Genomic DNA, 26,581 nt, shown 5'->3' with positions numbered 1-26,581 from the left:
CCCAGTTGAATGACTGTGAAGAAAAAATTTATTTAGTGATTCAGAAATATTTTGTTACAGTTCATATACAATTAAGAGTTGTTATTGTGGGTTCATTTTTGTTCTGTATTACCTTATATTATTCAGTTTTACACATAATTTTTAGAAAGGGAAGAAAACACACTTGGCTATCATTGCAGCACAAACTTTTGTATTGCAATAATGTAAAATCAAGAAACTTATTTTCGTTTTCACCATATTCACCTCAAAATTTAAAACATTTCACGTTGGTTGGAATACTTCACTACTAAAATTTACACCCACAAAACATGACTCCATTTTTTAACATTACCAATGAGTATTTCTTTTCATTGGTTGCTCGTTGGCACTTAGCGATAGCTATATCTAGTATTATTTTTATAGGACGCGTGACACGCTGTAAAAATAGCAGCCGAGAATGCTGTCACGTAGGTAAAAAAAGTGACCTATCCGTTGATAATTCGCAATCTGTACAGTCCTTGTATGTGAAAAAGTACTCATGTGGATATTTATGAGCACTCAGAAGACGACTATGCTTCTTATAGCAAAACTAGATGACACATGTTTTTGTTAGTTTACGGCCGCTAGCTTAGAGGGACAAACTCGGTTTCTCTTTAGTGTCTATACGAAAGCCTTATAAGTTTGAGTAAAACATTTCCTCGAATGTCTCCCGCACGAAATATTGCAAAGACCCGAATCTTCGCTAGACTGTTTGGATATTCATCCTCTTTTACAGGAGCGGATCTAGGGCGAAGGTGCAGGGGGTGCGCGCTCCCCCCCCCCCCCCTCCCCAGATTACCTGAGGCTTTCTGATACAAGTATTATTCTGCTATTACAATTTTTTTACGTCCGGTCACCAGTCAGTTACGCCATTCTTTAGTGGTGCACCCCCTCCTGAAATCGACAGTGGTTTAGAGTGGTCTGCACTCTTATCGACAACGATATTCGTCATCACAGTAGTCAAAATTCTTAGTCCACAGTACTGGCACCCCTTTGGTTAGACCATGATGATCCAGGGGCGCACCCTATTTCGAATGTAGCTCACTAAAATATATTACACTAGTTACTGAGTCAGCTTTTCGGGCTTGAACTCTGGGAAGCTCTCTAACTCTCTTCACCTTCTCCCCCTTCTAGTTTTAAGGACTCCACGTTAACTTCCATATTATTTCATAAGCATGATATTTCCAAGGTTATTCGCCTTTTATTTCTTAGAAGCGATCTACATATGACTATTTTCCCTTACAGTTTGAACACAATCCCACAAATAGGTGATGATTATTGGAATGCTCATCAGGTAGGTGTTACCTTGATATAAAATCGAATTCTCTCAACTAATTCACAAGAGTGTATACAAAGTTGGAGGGGGATTTTCGGATACGACCTGAGGTGGTTAATGGTTTACCTTGGGTAAACCGATATCGCCTTCTCGGAACAAATTAGTCTTGTGGCGGTTTTTCAGTTTGCAAGGAGGCCTCATTTCGTTTTCTTTCACGGCGAGACGTAAAAAAAGAAAACCTTTTTCCTGTAATGAGACAATCGGGAAAAAGAAAGGGTATGATCGCAGGGCTCTACGGATGTTGACTTATTGTAACACACACACTTTTAAAGCACAGTTTCTGCTAAGTCATTTGAACTAATTGTAGGCTTGAAGCCCAGATCTATGTAACGTTCACAGTGTAAATCCTTGGATTTTGGTTCGCTCGTCCAATAACTGTTCACCCCTGACAAGTCCTTATTGCTGTCAACGTTGACGTTTCCGTTCAGCGGCGCCGATTTATAACCAAGGGGAGAGATCTCAGTTGGCTTCAAATAACCATCTTCATCCATCTCCTCATTCGGTGACGTAGGCTCGTCCTCAAGTTCTAGATATCCCTCACGGCCCTATGTGATCCAAAAAAAGATGAAGTTTTTATTGCATGACCTTGTCACGTGATTATTTGGCGAGGAAATGAACCACACAACGGCTTCTGAATGAATCTGTGTTAATCGTCTTTTAAATCTTCGTTTCTTTTAAATACTTTTTTTTTAATTATTTTGATCACCGAGCTCAAAATTTTTCCGTTTTCGTACATGACGCATTTGACATGCATTGCTCATCCTTCCAGGAAGCAGGACACGTGTCACATAATGATATGAACTTCGTAATCGCCCAGCTCACCATTGTGTCTCTGTGGCTAAAGGGTAGTGCATCGGAGCGCGGAAGCCAAAGATCTGGGGTTAGATTTCTCATGGGGATCGCGAATTTTTTCTTTGTCCCTCCCACATTCGCGACAGAAGAGGCATCTTTCTAAAATGCTTGAATGCTTAGCGATCTTATGTAAGAAACGCCAAGGGGTTGGCGGATTAGACCACAGATGGAGAGGTCTGGGTTCGAGCCCTCACCACATCCAGGAGTAGTAATGGGTACTAGCAAAGTGTATGGAAACCTGACAAACACCTGGTGCTTACGCACAATGGACTGGCTTCCCAACTGATGTGTTTGCTTCGTGTTACGGAAAGCGTGAACCTCATGGCTTGTAAGCATTTTTTTCCGGTTCTCTATTTTTGCAAATGATAACTTTGAGGTTTTCTTCAGGTTCCGATTCAGGGAAATTATCCGGATCACATATTAAACAAATCAAATATGCCGAAAGAACCCATTTGATAAAAACGAAGAAAAAAAAGGCGCACTGACCATGGCAGCAGAATTGGATTCGATCACGTGATCCAGCCTCTGCACGAGCGCGGTGAAGTTCGGTCGGTCCTCTGGTTTCTCCGTCCAACAGTCTGTCATCAAGGCATACCTGTCAAGAAGCACAAAAATTCTTTAACTTGGCGGAAAGTAGGGACCGTCTATCGTAACATAAAAATTCGAGTCACATACATTTCTTCTGGACATTCCAAGGGTCTTTCCATACGATTTCCATCTTTGATGTATTGATAAATTTCGGTTGGTGATATCGATGGATAAGGATTCCCACCTGTAAAGAAAATAACACGCTTGGCTCAAATCTCACAAAGGCCAACTGGCCAACACCCAAGGAACTTACTCCGGTTTCTGTAGCAAGGAGCAGGCTGTATTGCCTTATGGCCCCACAATAACAACACTGAACAGCAGTGACCATGGGCTCAACTAACGACCCAACAGGGTGGGTTGGGGTTAAACTTGGGAGGTTACGGTTCTGATGGAGAACTAATGAATCCAAATTCCTTTCAAATCTTCTTTAAGCCTTACCAAGGGTAAACAGCTCCCAAAGAAAAATTCCAAAAGACCATCTACAAAGTAAAATCATAAAAAATGTCAGATAATGTGGTAAAACCAGCTAAACTTTTCAAATCGCCCACTTCCTCCCTTCTCCCCCAGAATTCCAATAAGCCGCTGCGCTCATTGGGGTCCACCAGGGTCTCAATATCATGCTCATGCCCCTTGATTTTGAAACCTTCTTTTTCTTTTTCATCAGCGGATGTAAATTTTCTTTTTTTTTTTTACACGTCAGAGTAAAGTACTTCATTTCAAAACCGTCTTACACGTCACTCTGCTCGGAGTAAACTCGATCAACCAGCGATTCAATTGCCATCCATTTCACGGGAACAAGGCCCTGGGAAGAAAAATCAAAATTGTATAAGAGAGACTTTCGAATACGGTGGAAGCTAGAAATTACGAGCACATTGTTGTGCTGTTTGTGTTTGTTTGTCTCTTTCGAAAGCCTTCTCACTTCTGGGGTTTGATTCCTCCAACTCCGTTCCCAGGATCGCATCTGGGGCGAGAAAAAGAGAGGACCCTGGGAACAGGTTTGCGATTTCTCTCTCATAATGACTCAAGTTTTTCTCTAATGAGTTGACTAACAACGCGGCGTCTGAAAGAAGAAGTTTCTTTTCAAAAGGGTTTGAAGCTCGGCGGAACAGAATAAATTTCAGCTGGCTCACCGGTGACACTTTGATGTACTTGTCATCTCTATACACATCTCGGGCCAGCCCGAAGTCTGCAACTTTCACCACATAGTTTTCCCCAATGAGAACATTCCTAGCTGCCAAATCTCTGTGAACACACTGCAAAGACAATGCCAGTTAGAAACCGGTCATTATCTATCGCCTGGGAATGGGGGGAGAGAGGGGAATAGGGAAGAGAGGGGGATAGGGAGAGAGGGGGATAGGGGGAGAGGGGGATAGGGAGAGAGGGGGATAGGGGGAGAGGGGGATAGGGATGGGGAGAGGGGGATAGGGGGAGAGGGGGATAGGGAAAGAGGGGGATAGGGGAGCCGGACGATTGTGGTCGTGTAACAATAATATTTACCTGATCCTCCTTCAATTAAGGCTCTGTAGTGTTCCGATAATCTACCCTCATTGGCAGTCAAATTTCCATACTCCCCCCTCTCTACTCCGTTAGTGACGACTGATCCCCTCTCTGCCCCCTCCCCAATGTAAATACCATGCGTAAATAATAACCAGTCCCTGAGAACGAATGAACGATTAACAAACTTTTTATGTTACTTTTCAGTTCAACTAGTTCCTTAATATGTTACCCCTTCAAATTAAACGCTAATTTTCGTAGATCATACGGAGGAAAAAAGAGTAAACTTCTTTTAAAGTATCACTTTACCTTTCTAGACACAAGAAATTCCATGGCTCTAGCGACTTGAAAAGCTGCACTCATTAGCTCTGTCAGGCTGAACTGTTTGTCAGGATCTTCGGTGGGCGGCAAACATGTTGGGTCATAAATTTCTCGTCTGTTTCTCAGAAATATTAACATGTTCCCATATGGACAGTACTCGATGATTAGACAAAAATCACTGTAACGACCTGGATATGAAATTTGGTCAGATAGAATATATATTTAGAAAATGGAGTGGAAACAGTTGATATCGAATGGATGGGACTTAAGTCTCTTTCGTTTCACTAACGTTGTAGTTTGTGCATCTAAAGCAGTCGTAACGACAAACGAAACAAAACAAAAAAATATCATAAACAATAACGTTAACTTAACAAAGAAATCAGAAAAACAACAGCATCATTTCTCTTGGTGGTAAAGACCGAGATTTATATTTATGCTCTTGTGAAACTAGTATTAAACTAGTTGAGCTGCGAAGTGTAGTATTGAAACTAAATAGTCGTATTTGGAAGAAAAATTCTGCAATAAAAATGACCTAGAGAATTAGTTATGTGAGCTATTAACAGCAATAAGTTGATATTTAACCAAATATAACGGACGAAAATAGCTTCAGCCAGACCACCAGTGGTTCCCTTATTAACAAATGGTAAACACCACAGCGTACACTATTGAGTTATGGATGCACGCGGGAGGTTGCTAAGCACCAAAGAAGCGTAAGAGTCGCTCTAGGCGATAGCCGAGAGCGACTCTAGCTTCTTGAGTGCTTAGCAAACCTCCCAAGTGCATCCATAACTCAATAGTGTACGCTGTGGTGTTTACCATTTGTTTTATAACATAACGTTGATACATTGTAGCTAAAGAGTTCCCTTTTATTTAACAAATCTTACGCGACCAGAAAAAACAAGCGCGCGCGGAAAAATAGTCTTTGCATTTGCTCACGTCAGCAGCGTACACCCATGGGCAAATGGGGGACGCTAAATTGACCAATCAGAGCGCGCGCTTTACTTTGGTTATGTTATAATCAAAAATTAACTCAAGTTCGTCGTACAATTCAAGGAAAATTGATTATTGCTGGGATGTAATTCTACACCAAAAGATAGATCTCGCTGCAAAACAGGTACTTCTCGTGGTTTACATGTACAAGATCTCTAATTGTCTAGCTTTTATTACCCTTTGTGCAAGCTGCCAATAAGTTGACAATATTCTTGTGAGATCCGATGTGGATCAATATTTTTAGCTCAGAGATCAGGTCTTTGTGTTCTGATTCCTCTGCCCCTTCTGTTTGAGAAAAAAGTTGTTGATGTGGAGTTAAAAACAAATTGAAATTACATGTTAAATTACAGTTGAATTAGTGGACATTCAAGTGAACTGCAACGTCCGGCAAAGTTTGAGATAGACTTTATCAGAAGTGTGGAGGAAGGAGTTGTTTAACGGGAAACACAATGAAATCTAAAGGCCTTAGGTTTGATCTCCTCGTTTCCTTTCTCTACTCTGGAGTGTATGTAGGTAACAGTGAACTGTCAAGGAAAAATGACAAACAACCTCGTTCCTAGGGACCTTTCTCTTGCTTCTTGAGGAAGAAAGAGAAAGAACCTTGGGAACGAGGTTGCGTGACAAAAAACATTGTGATGACCTGAAAAATACTAGCATTCCTTTAATCAGCAATACATCGAGTCGCTTCATGCGAGGAAAATAATTCACTCTTCCACAGTCTGGGCAAGTTGGCAATCGCGCGAAAGTTGAACTTACCTTTCAATGTTTTGACCGCCACTTTAACAGGTCCATGACTTTGAGATATAGATGATTCCCTTCGTGAGTCCTTTAGTGTCGACAACCGATGTCTTTTGTGAGAGTTTACTGCTGATGTGCCATCACTTATGATGTTCCCTTCTGCTTCGGCCAAGTACACTTCACCAAAAGCACCAGAGCCGAGCACTTTGCCTGCAATCCGTGAGAGTTTGTGAGCGTTAAGTTCGCCGTAAGAAATGGCAATTATGATATATATACCAGGCTCAACAGCATATTAGGCGGGGGGGGAAGGGGAGGGAAGGGGAGGGAAGGAGGGTTAAATATACTACAAGTACATTTTGGAAGTGGAGGGAATTAGCAAAGGCGAAAGTAGAATTAACCTTTGATTTCGATTTTGGACAGTGGTGTCCGAATTGTGATTTTAAATGCTGGTGTCCGAATTGTGGTTTTGGACAAGTGGTCGATCTTGTATTTTGGCCGCTACTGGCCGATTTGTGATTTAGGACACTAGTGGCCGATTTTGTATTTTGGCCACTAGTGTCCGATTTGTGATTTTGGACTCTCGTGGCCGATTTTGTATTTTGGACGCCAGTGGCTAGTTTTGGTCACTGATTGTTTATTTTGGATAATTTGGTAGTTGGATATTTGCAAGAGCGATTATTTGGCAAAGTATGCAGTAAAGAAAGAAAAATGCTCTAAGGCGCTTTGCGGTACTTTTCGTAGGCCTTATGCCAAATTGCATTGAACAGTTTACAACTTTTTGTAAGGGAATTTTTCGGCTTATTTCAATGATATAAAAATATGCCAGGCAGTGTTATCTACTTGCTATTGATCTGTTGCGTAGCTAGAAAGGAAGGCAATATGTAGTTAAATGTAAGGAATTATTTATCAATAAAAATCTTACAGAAGCGAAGACGCTCTCTAGGGAACTCCCAGCGTTTGTCCAGAGGCAGCTTATGTACTTGCTCAATAAGAGGAATGGAGGAATCCAGCCTCGGTATCATGTCTGGCAGGGGAGGAGTGGTGCAGATGTAGAAACCTCCATAAATCTGTCGCCGGCGATATAAAATGGCGGCGATGACTGAGAGCAACAAGAACAGGGCGACGCCAACCACAATGGCTGCTATGAAGGGGATCTTGGAATGAGGTCTCAGGTTCCTAATGGTGCCAACTGGTCCTAGTTGAACTGAGGTAAGTTAAGAAGGAGGCATGAGGGTATACTAGAATCCTTATTAAGCTGATCTGTGCGGGTAAGGCAATAGAGGAGGTAGGGAGGAAGGGATAGGGAGGGCGGCAGTGGCGGGTGTGGTGGTTTTGAAAAAGATTTTACAAACGTATCGTTTCGTCAAAGTTCTCTTGAATAACTTCAAAACCTCCAAGGTGTTAAAGGGAATCATGTGGCGCCGTCTACAGATAGCAAAAACTCGTTTTATATTGCCTTCTGCCAACTACTGGAGGGCTACTTACCAACAGATAAAACCACGGAATCGTTTCCAAACTTGTTTTCAGCCATGCACATGTAGTCCCCATAATGCTGCTGTTGAAGGGACTTTATCAGAAGAGTGTGGTTCTCCTTGCCCCTATTCACGACAGGTACATGGTGACCCTGTGGTGTTCTCTTGACCCATTTCACCGAGGGAGGTGGGTTACCTGTCACCTCACAACTGACATTAACTTTCTCGCCCAGCTCCTTGGCCAGGCTGTCATCCACCATGTTAGAAATTTTTGGATGCGCTAATCGAAAAAAGAGAAGAACGGTACTGAGGAAATAAAAATTTTCGGAAGTGAACAGAAAAGAGAAAATTGTGCGATGCAAGATGATTTTGGTCTCAGTCTGGCAATGGACTTTACACAGTAAAACATTGGCAATGATATTCATTGTTAAATTGAAATGTTTGCAGTTTCATAGAAGAGATTCCTGAAAACAAACAAACATGCAAACAAGCCTACAAAACGAAACAAACATACAGTCATGTAAATAACAACAAGATAAGCTCTTCTAATACTCATTACCAGCTCAATTTTCCACGGAACGTGGAGGCTTGGGGAAGGGCATTTGTAGGAAGGAGGGGGGGGGTGGACCGATATAATTACTCAGTGACTAGGATGCTACATCTAAGTTTATCCATACATACCCATGACAAAACCCTTGAAATTTTTAACCCTTCTAAAACAACCAGCCTGAAAAAGTTATTTATTTGGTGAAACATCCTCTATAGAATATTACAATTAGTCTCCATGTTGAGATGTTTTAACAAAGTGAGCTTTGAAGCCACATTTTTCTTTCAAAGAAAGACGGACTTAAAAAAAAAATGGACTGGAAATACGTAACACATTCCTAATACAAACCTAATACATTCAAAAACGCTTCACTCGCATCTTTTCCTTTAATATTCTCGGCCTCACACCTATAAATTCCAGTGTTCTCCGCATGGTTTGGTTTGCATATCAGCAAGTCTTTCGTGAAAGGCGGGCGGTCATTTTCAATATAATGGAATCCATTTATTCTACAGTCATCCACTGACCCAAGGGAGAGTGGGCGCAACTGTGCGCCATCTTTGTACCATGTGACATTTGGTGGAGGATACCCTGATGCAATGATGCATTTTAACGTTGTACTGTCAACTTTTTCTTCTTGAATGGTTTGATTTAAGAGCGATACAACGGGAACAACTAATTCTGGAAGAGAATCATAAAAAATGAAAATTATGTTTTTTGGCAGAGATAAAGCCAACTTGGACAATTTTCCAACCTCTTTCCTCGATCGAAAACCTGTCTTGCACCTTTTATACAAATTCGCAAGGACTCACTTTCCCTGAACATCCCAATAAAGATTTCAGTGAATCAACAAAATTGCCCTGTCATTGATATACCTTACCTGCAACAAAAACTGTTATAACTGAAATCTTTGTCTCGTTTGCAGTCCATCCGTAACATAGATAATCCCCAGCATCCCCTAGCTGCGCATGCCTGATAGATAATGTTGTTGTGGTGTTATGTCTGTTCCTTGTCGATATAGTGGATGTCATCTGAGTTGAATCTCTTTTTTTCCATTCGAGATACTCAAAATCTCCCAAGTTGGCCTTGCATGAGATCGTAAAAGAGCTCAACTCATCCACTAGTAGGGTGGATGAGGGGACGATTTCTGGCAGAACGGCTTCCCTATCTGAAAGGGAAATAATCAAAAGAAAAAATTTCATGGAGTTTGAACTTAGGAGAACTCGACAAAATTGAACGCTTACCTTAAAAAAAATCTATCAGTAAGCCAGAGGACTTTTCCAAAGTCCTTCGCGTTCTGTTGTTCTCGAACTTCCGTTTTCTTTCTTAAAATTTGAACTTTTGTTTCGTATGTGTCGTGAGAATTAATTTTGCAAAGTATACAGTTTTCGCTGACCCACTTTTGGGTAAGTCTTATGTATAGAACGCAGGACAAAAATGAAAAAAAATCATGTCAAAAATTCAAGTGCTGTAAAATTTGTATCAATTCGAATAAACTTACCAACTCTGTGCACGGAAAAAACAGCGTCATCATGGCCAAGGGAATTTTCCGCGATACATCTGAAAAAATAGCCGGACTTCGCGGGTGGAAGGAACAAACTGCTTATTCTTGAAGGAACTTTCTCCGATGGATCGATCGCATGACGTGAAACTCGTCTCCATTTTCTGGCATCCGGTTTGCATCCTGAATTGCAGATTCTGATTGGTTGTTGAAACCACTTGAAGTGAGGTACTGGATGGCCGCGCAGCGCTGTGGACTGGATCGTAGTCGCGTCTCCAAAAGACAATACAAGGAAGTCTGTGTGGTTTTTCTTGTTAAGAAGAGGCTTTTCTGTTGATGTAACATAAAACAGACTGTTTATCCTAAAGACACTTTTTAAAAGGTGATCAGTTTTTGTATTTTATGAGGTTCTGAAATGTGTGTGTAAAAGCTGCCATTAGATTCTATGGCCATCTTAAAAAAAAGTAAACATTGAATCAACGGGCCGTCATTTTCGATGATTGAGCCACAATATGAAATTATTTTGCAAGAATAGTGACAAAGCTACCGTAGACTTTGGGGTAAATTGTTGTTAAAAAATAGAGGTGTGTTTGTCAGAAACCCACTCCCATACCTTGGATAGTCCTTATTCGTAATTTCAAACAGCCCATGTTAGTGGCTCGAAGCAAGAAAACCTATCTTTTTGGTGCCAGAAATTCACGTATAAAACAAAAATGTTAAATGTATGATGCGAGAGTGGGACAAAGAAAAAATTTAGGCTACGTTTCAAGATTCAAACCTAAGCCAATTTCTAATTTGAGGTCCAATATAATTCCAGCCGAGCGACAAATAACTCGTTTGTGAACTGGGCCATAAGGATACTTCAAATGTGGCGAACATGCTACAACCTGACAGCATAAATGAACTAGGAACGTCCTTTGTCGCAAATTACTCAGGTAACACGTGGGACAAATAAAACCTACGAGTTCCTGAGGACTCGAACCTCCACCAATTTCGGTATTTTTAAAATTCCCGGCCCTGCCGGGAGATACGAAGTATTAGACGCGGTTATAAAAGTCTCCAGGTCATAATATTGCTTTTATCAATGACCTACCATGGATATCTAAAGTTACAGTTTTGTTATCCGTTCCAGCTGAGTTGATGGCGACACAAGTGAAGATTCCAGAGTCAAAAGGATGGAACGCTTTCTTGATGACCAGCTCTGCCCCAGATCCCCTCCTGGAAATAGAGTATTTTCCTTGTAGACGGTGAAGGAAACATGTCTTATTTCGTTGTGGATCTCCCGTACAGCTTCCGATCAGATGCCCATTCCTGAACCACTTGATGTTCGCAAAGAAAGGTGTACCCTCCGTTTCACAAAACAACCTTACATTTTGAGAAGCGTTCACAGATGCCCTTGTCGTGAAGTTGATTATCTTTGGAGGGTTTTTATCTAAAAAGTTTTCAAAGAGAAGCCATTCATGAAAATAAGGATGACTGATAAGGCAAAACGATCAGAACCATTTGTAACCCAAATTGAAAAAAAAAAGCGTGACGAGTTTCTATGCAGCCAAGAACACGAATTTGTATGTTACCTGGAAAAGTTAAAATGGCGACTTGAATTTTGCGGAAGCCGGCATTCTGGCAATAATATTTTCCTTCGTCGCTCTGTCTTCCCTGAATTATCCTAAACGTATTATTTCGGCGGATCAGGAAGATCCCGTCAGGTATCCTTTCGGTGTGAAATCCTGGAGTTGTTTCGTGCCATAATTTCAACTCGATGTCTGCTTGAAACATGGAGCAGTTGATATCTACCGTCTGATATGGGATTATTGTGATCGGCGACGGAACTTCAAGTGATGCCGACGGATAAGTGGCTGTTGTCAATGCTGTCGGCATTGTTTCTGTCGAGCCTTGATGAAAAACATGATAAATCAATAAATTACAATCAATAAATTACAATCACCTCTGAATGGAATGGCCAATATTCCTCGAAAGAGCACACCGCGCTGAACGACCCACGTTTATACAGCAGTTTACGTTAGGTTAGAACGGGGAAGTATCCTTTTCATAACTGATTTACGCTTAATCTTTCGATTGAAACGCATGTTACGTAGGAAGGGTAGACTTGAGATAAAGATTTAAAGGATACAAGTGCAGTTCACTTGAAGGCAGAATCTGAAGTACGCAACAAGAAAACAATGACCTGGTCGTAAGGTCCGGTAAAAGTCTGTTTCCTTACATACCTTTGACTTTAACTGTCGCTGTTTTTGTAAAGTATCCAACGCCAAAATCCATGATTCTACACTCATAATCCCCAGCGTCAGAACTGCTGACATTGTAAAGCTTGAGCTCACTGCGAAATCCCGATGTCAAAACGTTCTTCTCTGCTACAGGTGTTTTGTTCTTGAACCACGCTATGTCACGTGATTCTTTACCAGAAGCAGAGCATGTAATGATGAGGTTGTCACCTTCTTTTACCTCGGAAAGTTGCTGTGATAGTTCTGGGACAGGCCGTTTTCCTGACAAGAAAAGTACAGAAAAAAGCAATTACAAAACGACAATAAACCCAATAAGCTTAAAGGCCGGGTTCGAAACTAAAATATTTTACAAGCCGAAGTTAATTCAGGGTTCCATTGGTGATCCATATCCTGAATATAATTGTTCGAACTTCGGTCATTTTGAAGTGAAAAAAGAAATCAACTAAATAAGGAATTCTCTTCATCTCACGAGGCTTCTGGCGATTTCGTATAAAAAATACTCTGGCAAGGATAAAGAAAGGCAATGTACCCCTCTTAAAGAGCGAAAAAAATTACCAAAAAAAAAATCAAGCAAACAAACTGAGTAAAAGAGCTTATGAATCTCCCAGTATCATAAAATCAAGATCAACCTCATCAGCTCATAATTTGAGCAAACTGGCATAATTTCTGTCAAGTAGCAATGCTAGCGTAATTCGTATATTTTGATAATTATCGAGTCATTTCTGATGCTACAATTTGATCATTGTTCATCTCTACTTCCAAACACTTGGTGACGTTATTCGATGTTTTAAGTTTTAGTTCACGTAGTAGCATTTGTAGTTCACTGTGAATCACTGAGCGGCGTCTGAAACGGTCTGAGCCCGGGTTAACATGAACCACATGTTTATTTAAATTTCATTGTGGATTTGTTGCGTTTCTTTCTTGTAGACCAACGGCTTCTAATTAAAAAATGTATTTTTGGACTTATTTGCAATTTTTCAAAGAGCATAATTTTAAAAAACGGGCATAATCTGGAAAAAAAGAGCATAATTTCAGTATAATTTCGCCAAAAAAAAAGCAATGCTACTAGCATAATATGCTACTTTTACTGACTAGCATAATCTATAAAGGCCTATGTGATAGTATCATTTGTTTTAATGACCAGTCATTATCCATCGCCTGGCGGGTTGGGGAAGGGAGGGGGGAGAGGGGAGGAGAGTTGAAGGGTTTTAGTTGCGTCACAATGAAATGTACGTCATCCTCCCTCAAGGCTCTGCCCTTTATTAGCAATTAACTGGTAGTCAATTTGCTATCGTCCCCTTTTATACTTAGTTGGCGATGACTGATTCCCTCTCCGTTCCCCCTGAAAACCATATGTTCTTCCCCCTCCCCCCCTCCCCCACAAACACACACAAAATCCTCCCTCTCAGGCGATGAATAATGAGTGATCCCTTACAGAGCAATGATTGAAATGTACCTCTTAGTGGGATCGGTAAAAGAAACCCTAAGTCCACATCTTCTTGTGCCTGATCACAAGATGAAATAACCCTACAGATAACCTTCCCTCTCATGGTCCGTTCCATTCCGTGTATGGTCACAGTTCGTGACGTTAGGAAAACTCTGCGACTGTCCGGTGTCAGTTGTATTATACCGTCTGTGCGAATGATCTCCAAGAATATCATTGGCTGATAGATGTGTTCGGCGCCACAATTCAAATCTACGGAGCTCCCATAGGATGCGAATAAATTTCTGTGTCCCGTGAAAATGGTAGATGACGGAGCTAGACGAAATAGATTCAGGATTGTTACTTTCAGACATGACTACTCTAAACTAAGAGAGTTGAAAAGTTGTGTGCTCAGTTAGCATTTAGTTAAGTTTGGTACAGTTAGAAGGATGAAACTTGATTGTGACTTTGAGAACAGTGATTCAAGTTGTGTCTGTCAGGCTACGAGACCGATAGATTTAGTTCTGGGAATATTTAAATTTGAATGGCATGTGGTCTCTTAAATGGTTTGATAAAGTACTAAATTAAGTTATTGAGTTTCAAAAATAATCCAGTTTTGAGATTTATTTTTTGTGCCTTGTGATTAGCGTTAGAGATGTGCACCATCTTCTCAAACTTTCACGTACAACGCTAAAACAAACTGCAGCTTAATCAGTTGGAATTTCTCACGCTTGAGGTTAGTTACGGTAAAAGCATTTCCATCACGAATCATCCTATTTTGAAATCCCTGCTTACCGGAATTCTCCCGGAAATGCGTCGATCTCATTCTAGTAACTCTATGGAAAATGAAACCTCAATTAAGTCAATCCAGTCGTGAAAATGTGACCCCATTCAGTAGTTCAGCACATCCCCATTAGTCCGTTACTAGGAAGTACCGCTCCCCCCTCCTCCCTCTCGGTCTACACTGAGTGGCAAAACACTGTAAACCTTACTCCACGGTAGTGATAGTAAAAACTCATTCGTGCAAAAAGTCTATTAAACTTTACCAGGTTTGATCATCAAGTAAACTTCTTGCTTTCGACTTATAAAAGCAGACGGTGCTTCGCAGAGGTAGATACCAGCATCGTGAAAATCCACAGCGTGGATAACAAACGTCTGACCAACTCGACTGACCCTGCAACCATCTGCCATTCGTTCCTTTATCATACCAGAGGAAAGTTTTTGTTTTAACTTGACTCTTATTCGAGGATCGTTCATTCGACAGCTTATTATCACGGAATCTCCGACAGTTAGGTCTTTCTGTTGGAATGAATGCTTGGATTCCCACTGAAGAGTCTTAGCTGAAAAAAAAAACAAAACAAAACAAAAAAAACAACAACAAAAGGTCAATGAAGTCCTGCGAGTCTAGCAAACTATCACAGTCGGGCAAAAGATTCCGCCCTTCAAGAAAAGTCGATCTTCAAATAGAAATTCACATTTAGCTGAGAGGGTAAAAAAACTTTAAAGGCTGATAATTTCGAAACGTCAGCTTTTGTAATCGTTACGGTGGCCAATTTACTATTTCAACTTTGTTGATATATCCTAAAAAAAACTTTAATCTTTCTTGAAAGGTAAACAGACCTTAGATTAATTTTTTTTAAAATCTTTTATCACCTTCCCGCCCTCAAGAGCACTGTTTGATATTTCTCTACCAAGCAGATCCGAAATCCTCCGTACATCCATACTTCTCTGAATAGGGACCTTAAGAAACCACGACGGCGACGGCAACGAGGACGTGGAAAAACAAGAGATCTAATTGGCAAAACAGTAGCTCAGCACGTGCGTTTTGAAACTTTGTACATTTCATAGCCGTCCTATCCAAAACAACAACGTGAAATCGCCAAAATTTGCGTCGTCTGCGAACCGAAACCGCGACGGCAAATTATTTTGATTTCCATTTGGAACTCAACGGCTACTTTTTTCGTCCTGCGGAAGTTGAGCTGTGGCGCTATATGAGACAGTAAGCTCCTGCAGCCATTTTTGAAATTCTAACTAAGAGAAGAAATTCATTTTTTAATCGAAGTCTTCCTTCGCGTCGCCGTCGTGGTTACTTAAGGTCCCTAATACTTTACCTGGAGTGCCGCACATTTTCTTGACGTCTCTCCACACCAGTCCCTTTGAGCAGTTCATTCTAGTGCTCTTCCCACCCGAGCAAACAAGGTATCCCGTAATGCTTTGCGGATCTGCAAACTTTCCATTAGGTTCCGGGCATTCTGAAGATGATCACACAGCGCATGTTCTCAGAAGAAATGAATTGCTTAATATATGTCCTGAAATGCTACAATCATCGTTCCTGAAATTTTATCCACTTTTTCATAAGATGTGGCATTTCACTTGTAGCCAGAGGCTACTGAAAATTATCGTCGTGACCTTCCGAACACCGATTATTTTCGTCTGATGCCTCTTAATTCCGGTTGATAAGTTGAAGTCAAAGCGCGCTAGAGTTAGTTGTATCGTTCCCCCAGATGCCCTACCCGTCTCAAAAAGTCTATGTTTACGCTAGTTAGGAGCACCCGTAGGCAACCCAATCATTCCAAATCAACACAATCATGTCGCATTACGATCTCCCAAAATTATAGAGACATAAATATCTGTCGGTACACGTTTAATACGAGGCAAAACCTGACCAACAGTTATTGTATATTTTACCTAAAACATTCAATTTGGTATGAGTTGACCAAAATCCAAACTTCTGAGCAGTTATAAACGCACGGCACTCGTACCAGCCACCCTGCTTCTTTGTAACGTTCTTTAATAGTAAAGTATTGATCCATATTTCTTCTTTTGCGATATCGTACCGTCTCCTGACTTCTTGATGCAGCATGGACAGAGGTCGTGCATTCTTGTACCACTGAACCGAAGAAATAGTCTTGCCTTTTGCAGTACATGTTAGGTATTTATTTCTATGGACAACGACCCCTTGATATCTTGCTGTCACGTTGGGTCTTGGAGGGTCTACAGAAATACAAATTTCGCATCCATGTCGTTGCAACCCGACATTAGAAATTAAAACTCACAGGATTAGAGGTACGCCTTACTCGGAGATTGATCGATCTCAATGGTTGGCGTTATTGCAACTTCTTGCTTTCATTAGACTACGAGCAGTCCTTCTTTTCGGCTAAGTCAGTTGCGCGCACAAAAAAAAAAAAAAAAAAAAAAAAAATCAGAAAAAAAAGGGTAACGTTAGCGCGCCGCGCGGATCACTGGGAACAGGGCGAAGAGAGGTTCCCAACCCCTCTCCGCCCTGACTGGAAGTGAGGCGCACGACTAAAAGAAGCGCGCGAACGGACTCTTCGAAGAGGAGGGACTGCTTGTAGTCTATCGTTCAATGACAAATTCCGTAATGACATGGTAAGGTTCGCGAAAATATTTTTTGGGCCTCTACGTGTCCTATTGAGCTTAATTATTTGAGTTATAACTGAGGCCATGAGTCACAACAACGGAATTGTTAACTAGGATAACACAATTCTCAATTTGCAACAACAGAAGCAGTGTCTGAATTTGATAGCTTGTTGATGTAGGGTAGAGAAACGTAAGGACAGAATGTTAACAGTCGATTCTACAGGCTTTCCTCATTACCTTGCAGTCTTGGTGTCACAACGATTCTTCCAATATTCTTGGAGAATCTGCGACTTCTCACCCTGCATAGATAGAGGCCCTGCATTTTGTTGCTTACTCCATGAAGAGTAAATAGCTGCCCATATTTAGCCACGCCTTTTCTCGGTGTAAACATGGCCCCAGACGGTAACATCTGCCACAGTCTCACGTCCACCGTAGGGTCATTAAGCTCACAGCTGAGATCAACGGAAGAACCTTCAGGAACCGTACGATAAAAGTTTATCTTTCCTTTGTGCTGCAGTGATCCGCCTAGCAATCCCGGGAAGAAATGAAGAAAATAACAAGTTGTTAACCTAAATGTACCCAATGGAAAAAAACGAAAATATCACTTTAAGTAACAAGTATGTGAACTAATAATTGACGATTTTAAAGAATTTGAGTGAAATTCTTCAAAGCGAAATCATCTTGGCGGATTTGACGATTTTGACGCAATTTTGTCACATCTGCCATTTTCGTTAATGTATGCATTTTTGGACAGACTTTTCATTGTTTCCGGCTTATTATTAAGCAGTTTTTAATACTTTCAATTGTCAACATCTTATCTGACATCATCGTAATTATGTTTTCTGTGTTTTACAAATAACTCACAGCCGACATTGGAATTGATTTGCGAATTTGACCTCATTCTAAAGGATCAGGAGTTTGCTAAGTTCAGTCTTTGTACTTTTGAATCCCATTTATTTTTTACGGTCATGTAACTTGATGTTTTCGACATTTACTCAACACTGACAAAGATTGTACAAAAATCTAGTACTTTTTATGCCCTGTTCGTTCAGTGCTGTTGTCTTAGCTTGCCTGTGTGAGAGCGTCAACCAAACCATCTATCGCTGGCTTGGCTCCAAATAAGGGGCTTAGTAACTTAGTAGCTTAGTTCAGTAGGTACGAGCGCAATCTCCTTTGAGGTTTAATGTATAATTTTTTTTCAAGTTTCAAGTTGTTTTTAAGTTCTTTTATTCCCACTTTTCGTCATTTACAGTCCGTTTGCGAGGAAAAATGCGTCAATTTTCAGACGAAGATAAAGTATGAATTATCATGTTTTTTTGAACAAAGCCTTTCTTATCAGAGTATATTTGGGAAACGGTTTGAGAATAAAAATTCTAGAAATAGCGTTATGATATCGTTTTCAAGTGAGAACCGATAAAAAAAAAAAACAAAACAAAACAAAAACAAAAACAATAACATGCAAGGTCGCGTATTATAGGGTAATATCAGACAACTTTATACAAAATATTGGCTTGGGTGATTGGACACTAATTTGGCGGTCCGAAACAAAAATCTTTCGCTCGATTGGAGCCTGGTTCCGGGATGGTCTTACTGGAGTGATGGCTTCTACGGCTCACGGTTAAAATTTTGGCCATTTTTTTCTTTTTTCAATATCATTTCATCATTGTTGCCAGAAATTTTTTTATGGTTAACTTTTTTATGTCTATTGGTAAAAATTTCAAGTGTCAATTTATATGCTCTACGCTAAATATTTTGGTCATTTTACGGCTAAGAGTTAACTCCATTGAGATCCTCTTGTCGTGTGTTCAGTTTCGGATTTCGGGCGCGATTATCGTACAACATTTTATAGATAGGCAGTCCAACTTTCCCTACAACTTTTTCAGTGACGAGAAGAGCTTGGAAAGGTTTCACATATTTCTACTTATAGACACCAAGTACATATCAATACTCGTTTTTATTATCCGCCAAATGTGCTTCGTAAAGTACAAATAACGCGCGAGACGAGTACAAATATCACGCGATATTTGTACTTCCGAAATATCCGCGAAATTCACCCGCACTGAAGTAACAATATGGCCTGTTGGATAATAAATGTATCTTATTGAACGTTTCGTTGTGTGGTATCGTTGAGTATTTTTACTCCTTGTTTGTATTTGACTCGCCCTACGGGCTCGTCAAAATACGGCCCAATTCGTAAAAATACCAAGCGATACTACATAACAAAACGTCTAATAAAATATATTTATAATCCCACTGCACTAAGTCGAGTACAAATATCTTGCAATATTGGACAGTTGGTTATTTTGTACTGTTAAAAAATTCGATCGACCGCTCGGCTGCGCACGCTACACTGCCCTACGTGCTTTGCTTTCCCCACTTTTACGTGATGTTTTAAATTTGTGACATGTTCGAATTTTGAATTAGTTCTTATCAGACATACCCCCAACGGTATATCCGTTGAAAAGTAGCCAAGGGTCGCTTGGCCAAAAGCTGGCTAAACAGATAATTAAAAAACTCAATTATTTATTATGGCTCACCGTCTGGCTTTTCAGTACCATGTTTCTCAATGAGAGAGTACTTTCAATTTTTCGCAGTGAGAGGGTACCTCCCGAATAAGTACCCAAAATTAAGCCTCGTTTGTTTGCAAAGTGCCAAACCACTAATTCATGACATCAGTTTTAACGCGTTAAATTGGTTCACAAATAAACGAAGCGCCTTTCCGGGCGGAAATCCTTTGAACACTGGTAAAAAATTAGGGTGCTTTGAGATTGGCAAAATTGCCAAGTTTATGCTGTACTATTCCGCGGATTGTCGAAATTTTACAGACGTTTGAACAATGGGAGAAAGTCAATGCCCCCTTAATACAGATGCCTTCAAATGTCGCGACTTAACAGGGTTAATTTTCAGCATATCACTCTCAAACTAAAGAATTTTGCTAATCTCATTGTGGCCCTCTTTACAGCTGTGTCAATCGATTTCCGCTCGCCAAATCATGTCAAAAGTCGAGAAAACCGTGAAAGAGTATATTGCATGGCAGTCACAAATATCGGCACCGTAGTATTATTCCAAGTTCCAAAGGATTTTGAAGCACAGATACCTAAAAAAAGACGCCGGAAATTAAAATTTCCTACTTGCAAGCCACAGTGTTATTTGTGGGATAAGAGCCTTTAATTGTCTTTGTTGTTATAAGCAAAATAACCGTCAGTGTTTCCGAATTAAGGTTGAAAATTAGTCGAAGATTCTGGAGTTATCTGCATGGGGTTATCAGTTTTAAATCTGCCTTTTTTTTAACAGATTAATTGAATTTTTCTCATTGATATTCAACGTAAACGTTTCTCTGCGATATGGTTCAATGTGTGCTTTTTTCATTATCAGAGGTTAGATGAAAATAATAATAATAAAAAAAAAACGCCTGTAAGTTCAAGTAAAAACACTTGCAATTAAATTTAATGCAACGGTCGTTACAGGTTTATTGTTCTAAAGCAATGCAAACTTATCAGGAATTCTTAATGTTACGGTTTCGTTTTCTTTCCAGTTTCCATTTTATACTAATCAGTTTACGCGAGACATATTTCCTACCCTACCTCAGGAGTAAGGAAATGTTCCAACGTCACTAGAAATAAACCAAATTGAGCTTGTAACACCTTTGTACTGATTCTTACAAGAAATTGAATATTTCATTTCACGCCTCTGAGAAAACATCCCGTGGATTTTGAGTGATATTTGAATATTTTCCCAAATTCAGAAAATACCTCTAGCTAATACCGCCACCACATACGGCTTATGTCTGGATGCAGCGAGCGATTACAAAGTCACGACTGTAAAGAACGATTACATTTTTCTCCTATCCTCGCTGCCAAGGGATAAACAGAAAGGTCACTAGAAAACCATATTGTCAATCTAAAATAACGAAAGTGAAGGGTACGTCTTTTACCTTGAGCGCTCGTCTGTAAAATGCTCCATAAAGATACTGTTAACAAGGCACGCACGAATACACTCCAAAGCCAGCGCACGTTCGATCCCATCCAAATCGCCATCAGTTATGAGAACGGCAACCTTGTACTAAAGAACAGTTGTCACAGCTAGGTTTTTAAAGCGACTCTTGAATCTTCAGTGAAGCGTTTTACACTGAGGATTAGCACATTCTTAGCGTGATTTATAGATGAATGGATGCTTTTGACGTTTTAACCCTGCTGTCGACAAATTTGAAAGGACAGTATCAAATTACTGTCACGAAATCTTGGTTGTCGGAAACAGATCAGAATTTACCATAACCTTGGTGCGTAGGAAACGTCATTTATCAATTATCAATTAGATCAATTATCGATAGTCTCGTTGCATATGTCGTTCCGTCTGAATCTTCCCTAAGGAATCCAATTCCCTGCTTAAAAAAGCGTTTTAACGACTCTAGAACTTACAACACAATCCTTACGCGTATCACATAGGCGTGATATAGTCTGACAGAGCAACATTGTACAGTATTTGTTTTATTTTGAATGCCACACCTGACATACCCGTTGACGTGGGCGAAGTATTTGCGGCATTTTTAAGGATCTTCCCTGACAACGAAAAGGTAAGGGTGCTTTTTCATTGATTTAGCGGGTCTTTTCGGCAGCAGGGGCCCGTTTCTCAAAAGTCCCGGTCACTTCACGGGCCCGTAAAGTTGTTCTGTTTTCATTCAAGATGGAGATTTCAAAAGTTTTGAAAATAATACAATAAAACTATCAGCTAAAGAAACAAAATAGACTGATTTGGGTGCCAGAAACTGCTTTTCTTTCCTTCAAATTTTGGTTTTAAAACATGGCTTCGGGCCTGTTAAGTTAACGGGACTTTCGAGAAACGGACCCCAGGATCGTTGGGAGGAAAAATGGAGGGTGTTTCGAGGGGTCTTTAATTTCACGAATTTATGATCAGTTCTTGCGATAATTGTAGCCTGCCAGCAAGTTCTGGGGGTGGAATGGCCAGGAGACCCCACCCACATCTCAATCAATCAATCAATACTTTATTTACCCACGTAGCGTCAAGGATCTCATAGAGCTCGTTCAAAATACGTACGTGCCTCTAAGATTAAGAATCTAAAAAACCTAATACATACTGTCAAGACCTAATTGATTAGAAATTTAAATAACTAATCAATTAGGTCTTGACAGTATGTATTAGGTTTTTTAGATTCCACCCAAAGAGCCCCTGGACTAAAGCATCCCCGGAGCACCAGGAGAGCACCCCCCCGGGAGCTTCGGGAGAGCTAAGGCTTGCTCGTAAGCCACAATAAAAGGTGCTCCATGAACCTTTCCTTGATGAGCGAATAAATGAATTTTCGAATTACAAAATGCCGAGCTGATGCGAGCAAGATAAATGCAAGTAAAAGTGTAAATGATAAGCTCCCATCCTGTTTAATGATCAAAATTATAAAATTCAATTAAATATCTGAAGTTTTGTGTTTATCAACCTTTTAAAAAAATGTACATCTTTATAGGGATAGCGCGAATAGTTTTTACGCTCTGTCAGGTTGAATGAAAACGCTTATTTTTCTACTGTGAGACCTTAAATCAAACCATTTTTAAATGACCTTTGATCAACACGAGCTTGGTCGGCTTAGAAATGTGTAGGTGCGAAAGTTTCGAAAGACTGTCTCGCTCAAAACAACGAAAGCGACCTTAGAGTTCACCAACTTTAAAGAAGAATACCGACTAAAAAATCAAAATCGAAATATGGGATGGCGCAAGAAGTTGGTCTGAAGAGAGCAACTATTAATTCTAGGGCCTCTAAGGTCCCCTTCTCCTCGGAAGTTTTCGAAAATCGTGGAACGCTGACCCAATACAATGGGATGCAATTAAGAGCCTATTGCAGTACGGAAACATTTGTTTCATGATTCTGTCATCATCGACATTTTCCAAGTGCGGATGATTTGTCGCGACTTGACCGAAATTCTGGCCGAGGTGGCCAAAAATTCGACCGTACCGTCGACAAAACTTGTCTCGGGTAGAATTTGTACAAAATAAAAATCGACTAAATGAACAAAACCGAGGACGTGTCGATTGTCTTCGTACATGCTACCATCAGCCTGGTAATAGCCCATTTCCGAATTACCCTTGGCCTCTTTTTCAAAACGAGGCCTGGTGCTCAACCATTCTTGCGAAAATGAGTTTAATTTGCATGTGAATGAAAACTTATTATCATATGAAAGGTGAGCACCAGGACTCGTTTTGAAAATGAGGCCAAGGGTTTTTCGGAAATAGGCTATTGATCTGGGTTTGGTTTACCAGGAAGGCGATCCTTGTTTTGGTTAAGTTCTGGTGTATATACGTGTACCGGTTAACGAAAATATGTCCTGAGGCCCGTTTCTCGAATTAAAGTCCCGGTAGCTTAACGGGCCCGTAAAGCTGTTCTGTTTTCATTCAAGAGGGGGATTTCAAAAGTTTTGAAAATGACACAATAAAACTGTCAGCTAAAGAAACAAAATGGACTGGTTTGGGTCAGTAGAACTTGCTTTCCTAACCTTTAAATTTTAATTTAAAACATGGCGAAATATGTCCTTCATTCTGCAATTGAGGGTAAGTGGGTAGAATGGGTAATATTAGAAATTTTAGTTCAAATCTACTTTCAGTTGTCCAGCAAAACACATATTAATTGCAATGTATATAGTGTGTATATAGTATGGTAATTCTCCAGCTGTCACACTGCCATTCGATTGACCGATGTCACACAATTTTCTTTAACCAGTACACCAAGGACAACGACATAACCCTTGTCTTTCGCAACCTAGTTCCCAGGGTCTCTCATCTTCCCGCCCCAATCTCTCGCTCCAGGGGGCGGGAAGATGAGAGACCCTGGGAACGAGGTTGTGTCTTTCGGTGCAAAACGTGGGATTTTAAAACTTAAAAACAATCTATAGCCAAGTTAAATCCTGGAAATTTGAGTTCTAATCCATTGGAAAACTACGCCAACCAGTCTCAGGAGCATATCAGGATGTTGACCGGTAATTTTGAAAGCTTGAAATTCTTTTGTATGCAACTAACGAGACAAACATGCATAGCATAAACTCTCTCCAACCTTGTCAATGATACCATAAACATTGATCATGGAAACACTTTAATAATCGTTGTGTGACCGAGGCAGGTTCTGATGTAAGTTGTTATTTGAACAACGAGACACGGACTTAAATAGAGGAGGACTTCATCTTGGGGAGACAGGTATTGCCAAAATGTATAACAACTTCGCGAATAAATTACATGAATGTAGTTGACCTACTGGCCGTCTGTTCAATTCAGAGCGTAATCGCGACCTTGGAAATCCAATCGTTTCTCACCAATTTCTCCCGCCTAAACGAGGCTTTAAATTGGCCTCGCTAAATATCAATAGTCTTTCTGCACACATTGATGAACTAAGAATTTTGCTTTCCGACAGACCTATCGATATCTTAGCCATAAATGAAACTAAATTGGATGACACAATAGTCGATAATGAAATTCATATTTCTGGCTATGAATCTATTCGTAGAGATCGCTCTACTAACGGTAGGTCTGGAGGGGGTGTTTGTTTTTTTATTCGTTCCGAAATCAATTATTCTGTTCGCTCTGATCTAATATGTGAACAAATAGAAAGTCTGACTGTCGAAATCAAGAAGCCCAGATCAAGGCCTTTTGCCGTTATGACCTGGTATAGACCCCCTGATTCTTCAATTGACCTTTTTAGACCATTTGAAGAACTTATTGGAAAACTAGACTCAGAAAATATCGAATATTACGTCTTAGGAGATCTGAATTGTAATATGGCCGCACCTAAGTTTGACAAAAGTACAAATATCTTATCTAATATTGCTGATGTTTACGGCCTTGACCAGTTAATAACTGAACATACTAGAATTACCGACAAATCACGTACTTTAATTGATCTAATTTTTACAAATACTCCAGATAGGGTCGTCTGCTCAGGGGTCTCACATATAGGCATCAGCGATCACAGTTTAGTTTACGTTTTTCGTAAAGTTTCTATTGAATCGACAACGAATAAGCATACTACCCTGAGATATAGGAAATTTAAGAATTTTAACTCTGATCACTTTCGTAACGATATAGGTCAACAGGATTGGAGTAGCATCGAAAGCTATTCTGATCCTAATTTAATGTGGGCTGCATGGAAACAACTATTCCTGGAATGTGTAAACAAGCATGCCCCACTTCATGTAAAACGGGCGCGCGTCTCAAAGTCACCTTGGATTACACCTTACTTAAAGAAACGAATGCATGACAGAGATATTCTTAACTTGAAAGCATCGCGTTCTAAGGATGCTAATGACTGGCTACAATTTAAAAAATGCCGCAACCTAGTTAATAACGAAATCAAAAAAGCAAAAGAGCTCTTTTATAAAAGAGCATTAGATGAAAACGAAGGCAATTCGCGCCAGACATGGAGGATTGTAAATGAGCTCATGTCGAGGAAAACTAATAATTGTTCCATAAAAGAAATCAAAAGCAACGGTAACTCTATTTACGGCCCTCCTGAGCTGGCCGATGCCTTCAACAATCACTTTTCTTCTATTGGACCCAAGCTTGCCAGCCAGATTTATTCTAATAATGGTCCATCACACCTACATTACCTTGAGGGAACTGACAAACGTTTTGAGTTAAAATGTATTAATCCTTCTAAAGTGTTCTCACTTTTGTCTAAGCTTTGTAAATCGAAAGCCACAGGCTTAGATATGATATCTTCGCGACTTCTTAGCCCGGAGTGCGCCGATCTGATAGCTGATCCATTGTGTTTTATTTTTAATCAGTCCATCAGATCAGGTGTTTTCCCTCAGGAATGGAAATGCGCAAAGGTTATCCCACTTTTCAAAGAGGGAGATCACTCCGACTTAAACAATTATCGCCCAATTTCTATCGTCCCTATAGTAGCTAAGGTGTTTGAGCGTATCATTTACGACCAGGTTTACGGTTATCTCACTGAAAACAATTTGATTTCCAACCAGCAATCTGGTTTTCGTTCGCTCCATTCAACTGTTACTGCCTTGTTGGAGGCCACAAACAATTGGGCCTTCAACATTGATAAAGGCAGTATAAATGCAGTTGTTTTTCTCGACCTAAAAAAGGCTTTTGATACCGTTGACCATACAATTCTTATGTCTAAATTATTTGAATATGGTATCCGCGGTATCGCTTATGAATGGTTTAGCTCATACCTAGATAATCGCCATCAACAATGTTTTGTAAATGGTTCGCTCTCAATTAGTCAAGTTCTCACTTGTGGAATTCCGCAAGGAACAATTCTAGGACCTTTGCTTTTTGTTCTATACATAAATGATCTTCCTAATTGCCTGTCTAATTCAGTTGCACGTATGTATGCCGACGATACTCACCTGACCTTTGCCAGTAACAACATAGAAATGATCAATGATGTTATGAATCACGACCTATCCAATGTTAACACATGGCTCACTGCAAACAAATTGACTCTAAACTCATCTAAAACTGAATTCATGTTAATTGGATCGCGGCAAAGGATAGGTACCTACGATACTTCCCCTAAACTAATCATATGTGGTGACATAATTAAACAAGTTAGCTCAGTCAAATCTCTGGGTGTACATATTGACGAAAACCTTTCATGGAATATGCACATTGAAAAAATAGCCAAGAAAATCGCATCGGGCATTGGAGCAATTAAACGTTGTAGGCCTTTTG

The 26,581-nt window shown here is 40.1% G+C and overlaps 1 protein-coding gene across 1 annotated transcript; it reads right to left on the bottom strand.

The window, feature by feature from the left end:
* Window positions 1-10: 10 nt before the first annotated feature.
* LOC111339267 (vascular endothelial growth factor receptor 2) lies at window positions 11-21,082 on the bottom strand. Its single transcript, XM_022945890.2, has 23 exons — window positions 20,833-21,082; window positions 17,136-17,423; window positions 16,206-16,511; window positions 15,629-15,769; window positions 14,564-14,857; window positions 13,551-13,853; window positions 12,080-12,355; window positions 11,429-11,746; window positions 10,948-11,286; window positions 9,855-10,184; window positions 9,234-9,521; window positions 8,705-9,034; window positions 7,823-8,089; window positions 7,260-7,541; window positions 6,356-6,547; window positions 5,777-5,884; window positions 4,598-4,797; window positions 3,925-4,047; window positions 3,526-3,596; window positions 3,233-3,273; window positions 2,882-2,978; window positions 2,693-2,801; window positions 11-1,899 (listed from the first exon to the last, which is right to left on the bottom strand). The coding sequence occupies exons 1-23, from the start codon at window positions 20,933-20,935 to the stop codon at window positions 1,621-1,623; spliced, it is 5,085 nt and encodes a 1,694-aa protein (XP_022801625.2). The 5' UTR covers window positions 20,936-21,082; the 3' UTR covers window positions 11-1,620.
* Between the last annotated feature and the right edge of the window lie 5,499 nt (window positions 21,083-26,581).

Source organism: Stylophora pistillata, chromosome 9, assembly GCF_964205215.1.
Source record: "Stylophora pistillata chromosome 9, jaStyPist1.2, whole genome shotgun sequence".
Lineage (NCBI taxonomy): Eukaryota > Metazoa > Cnidaria > Anthozoa > Scleractinia > Pocilloporidae > Stylophora > Stylophora pistillata.
Note: the sequence above shows the minus strand (reverse complement) of the source record. Positions and strands in the feature narration are given on the sequence as shown.

Excerpts from the sequence above, each read along its gene's own strand:
- LOC111339267 (XM_022945890.2), bottom strand. The coding sequence starts at position 20,935 with ATGGCGATTTGGATGGGATCGAACGTGCGCTGGCTTTGGAGTGTATTC. Across the intron at positions 4,798-5,776 it reads ATTGGCAGCTTGCACAAAGG|GTCGTTACAGTGATTTTTGT; the intron begins GTAATAAAAGCT and ends TTTCATATCCAG. Across the intron at positions 1,900-2,692 it reads AATCCAATTCTGCTGCCATG|GGCCGTGAGGGATATCTAGA; the intron begins GTCAGTGCGCCT and ends TGGATCACATAG.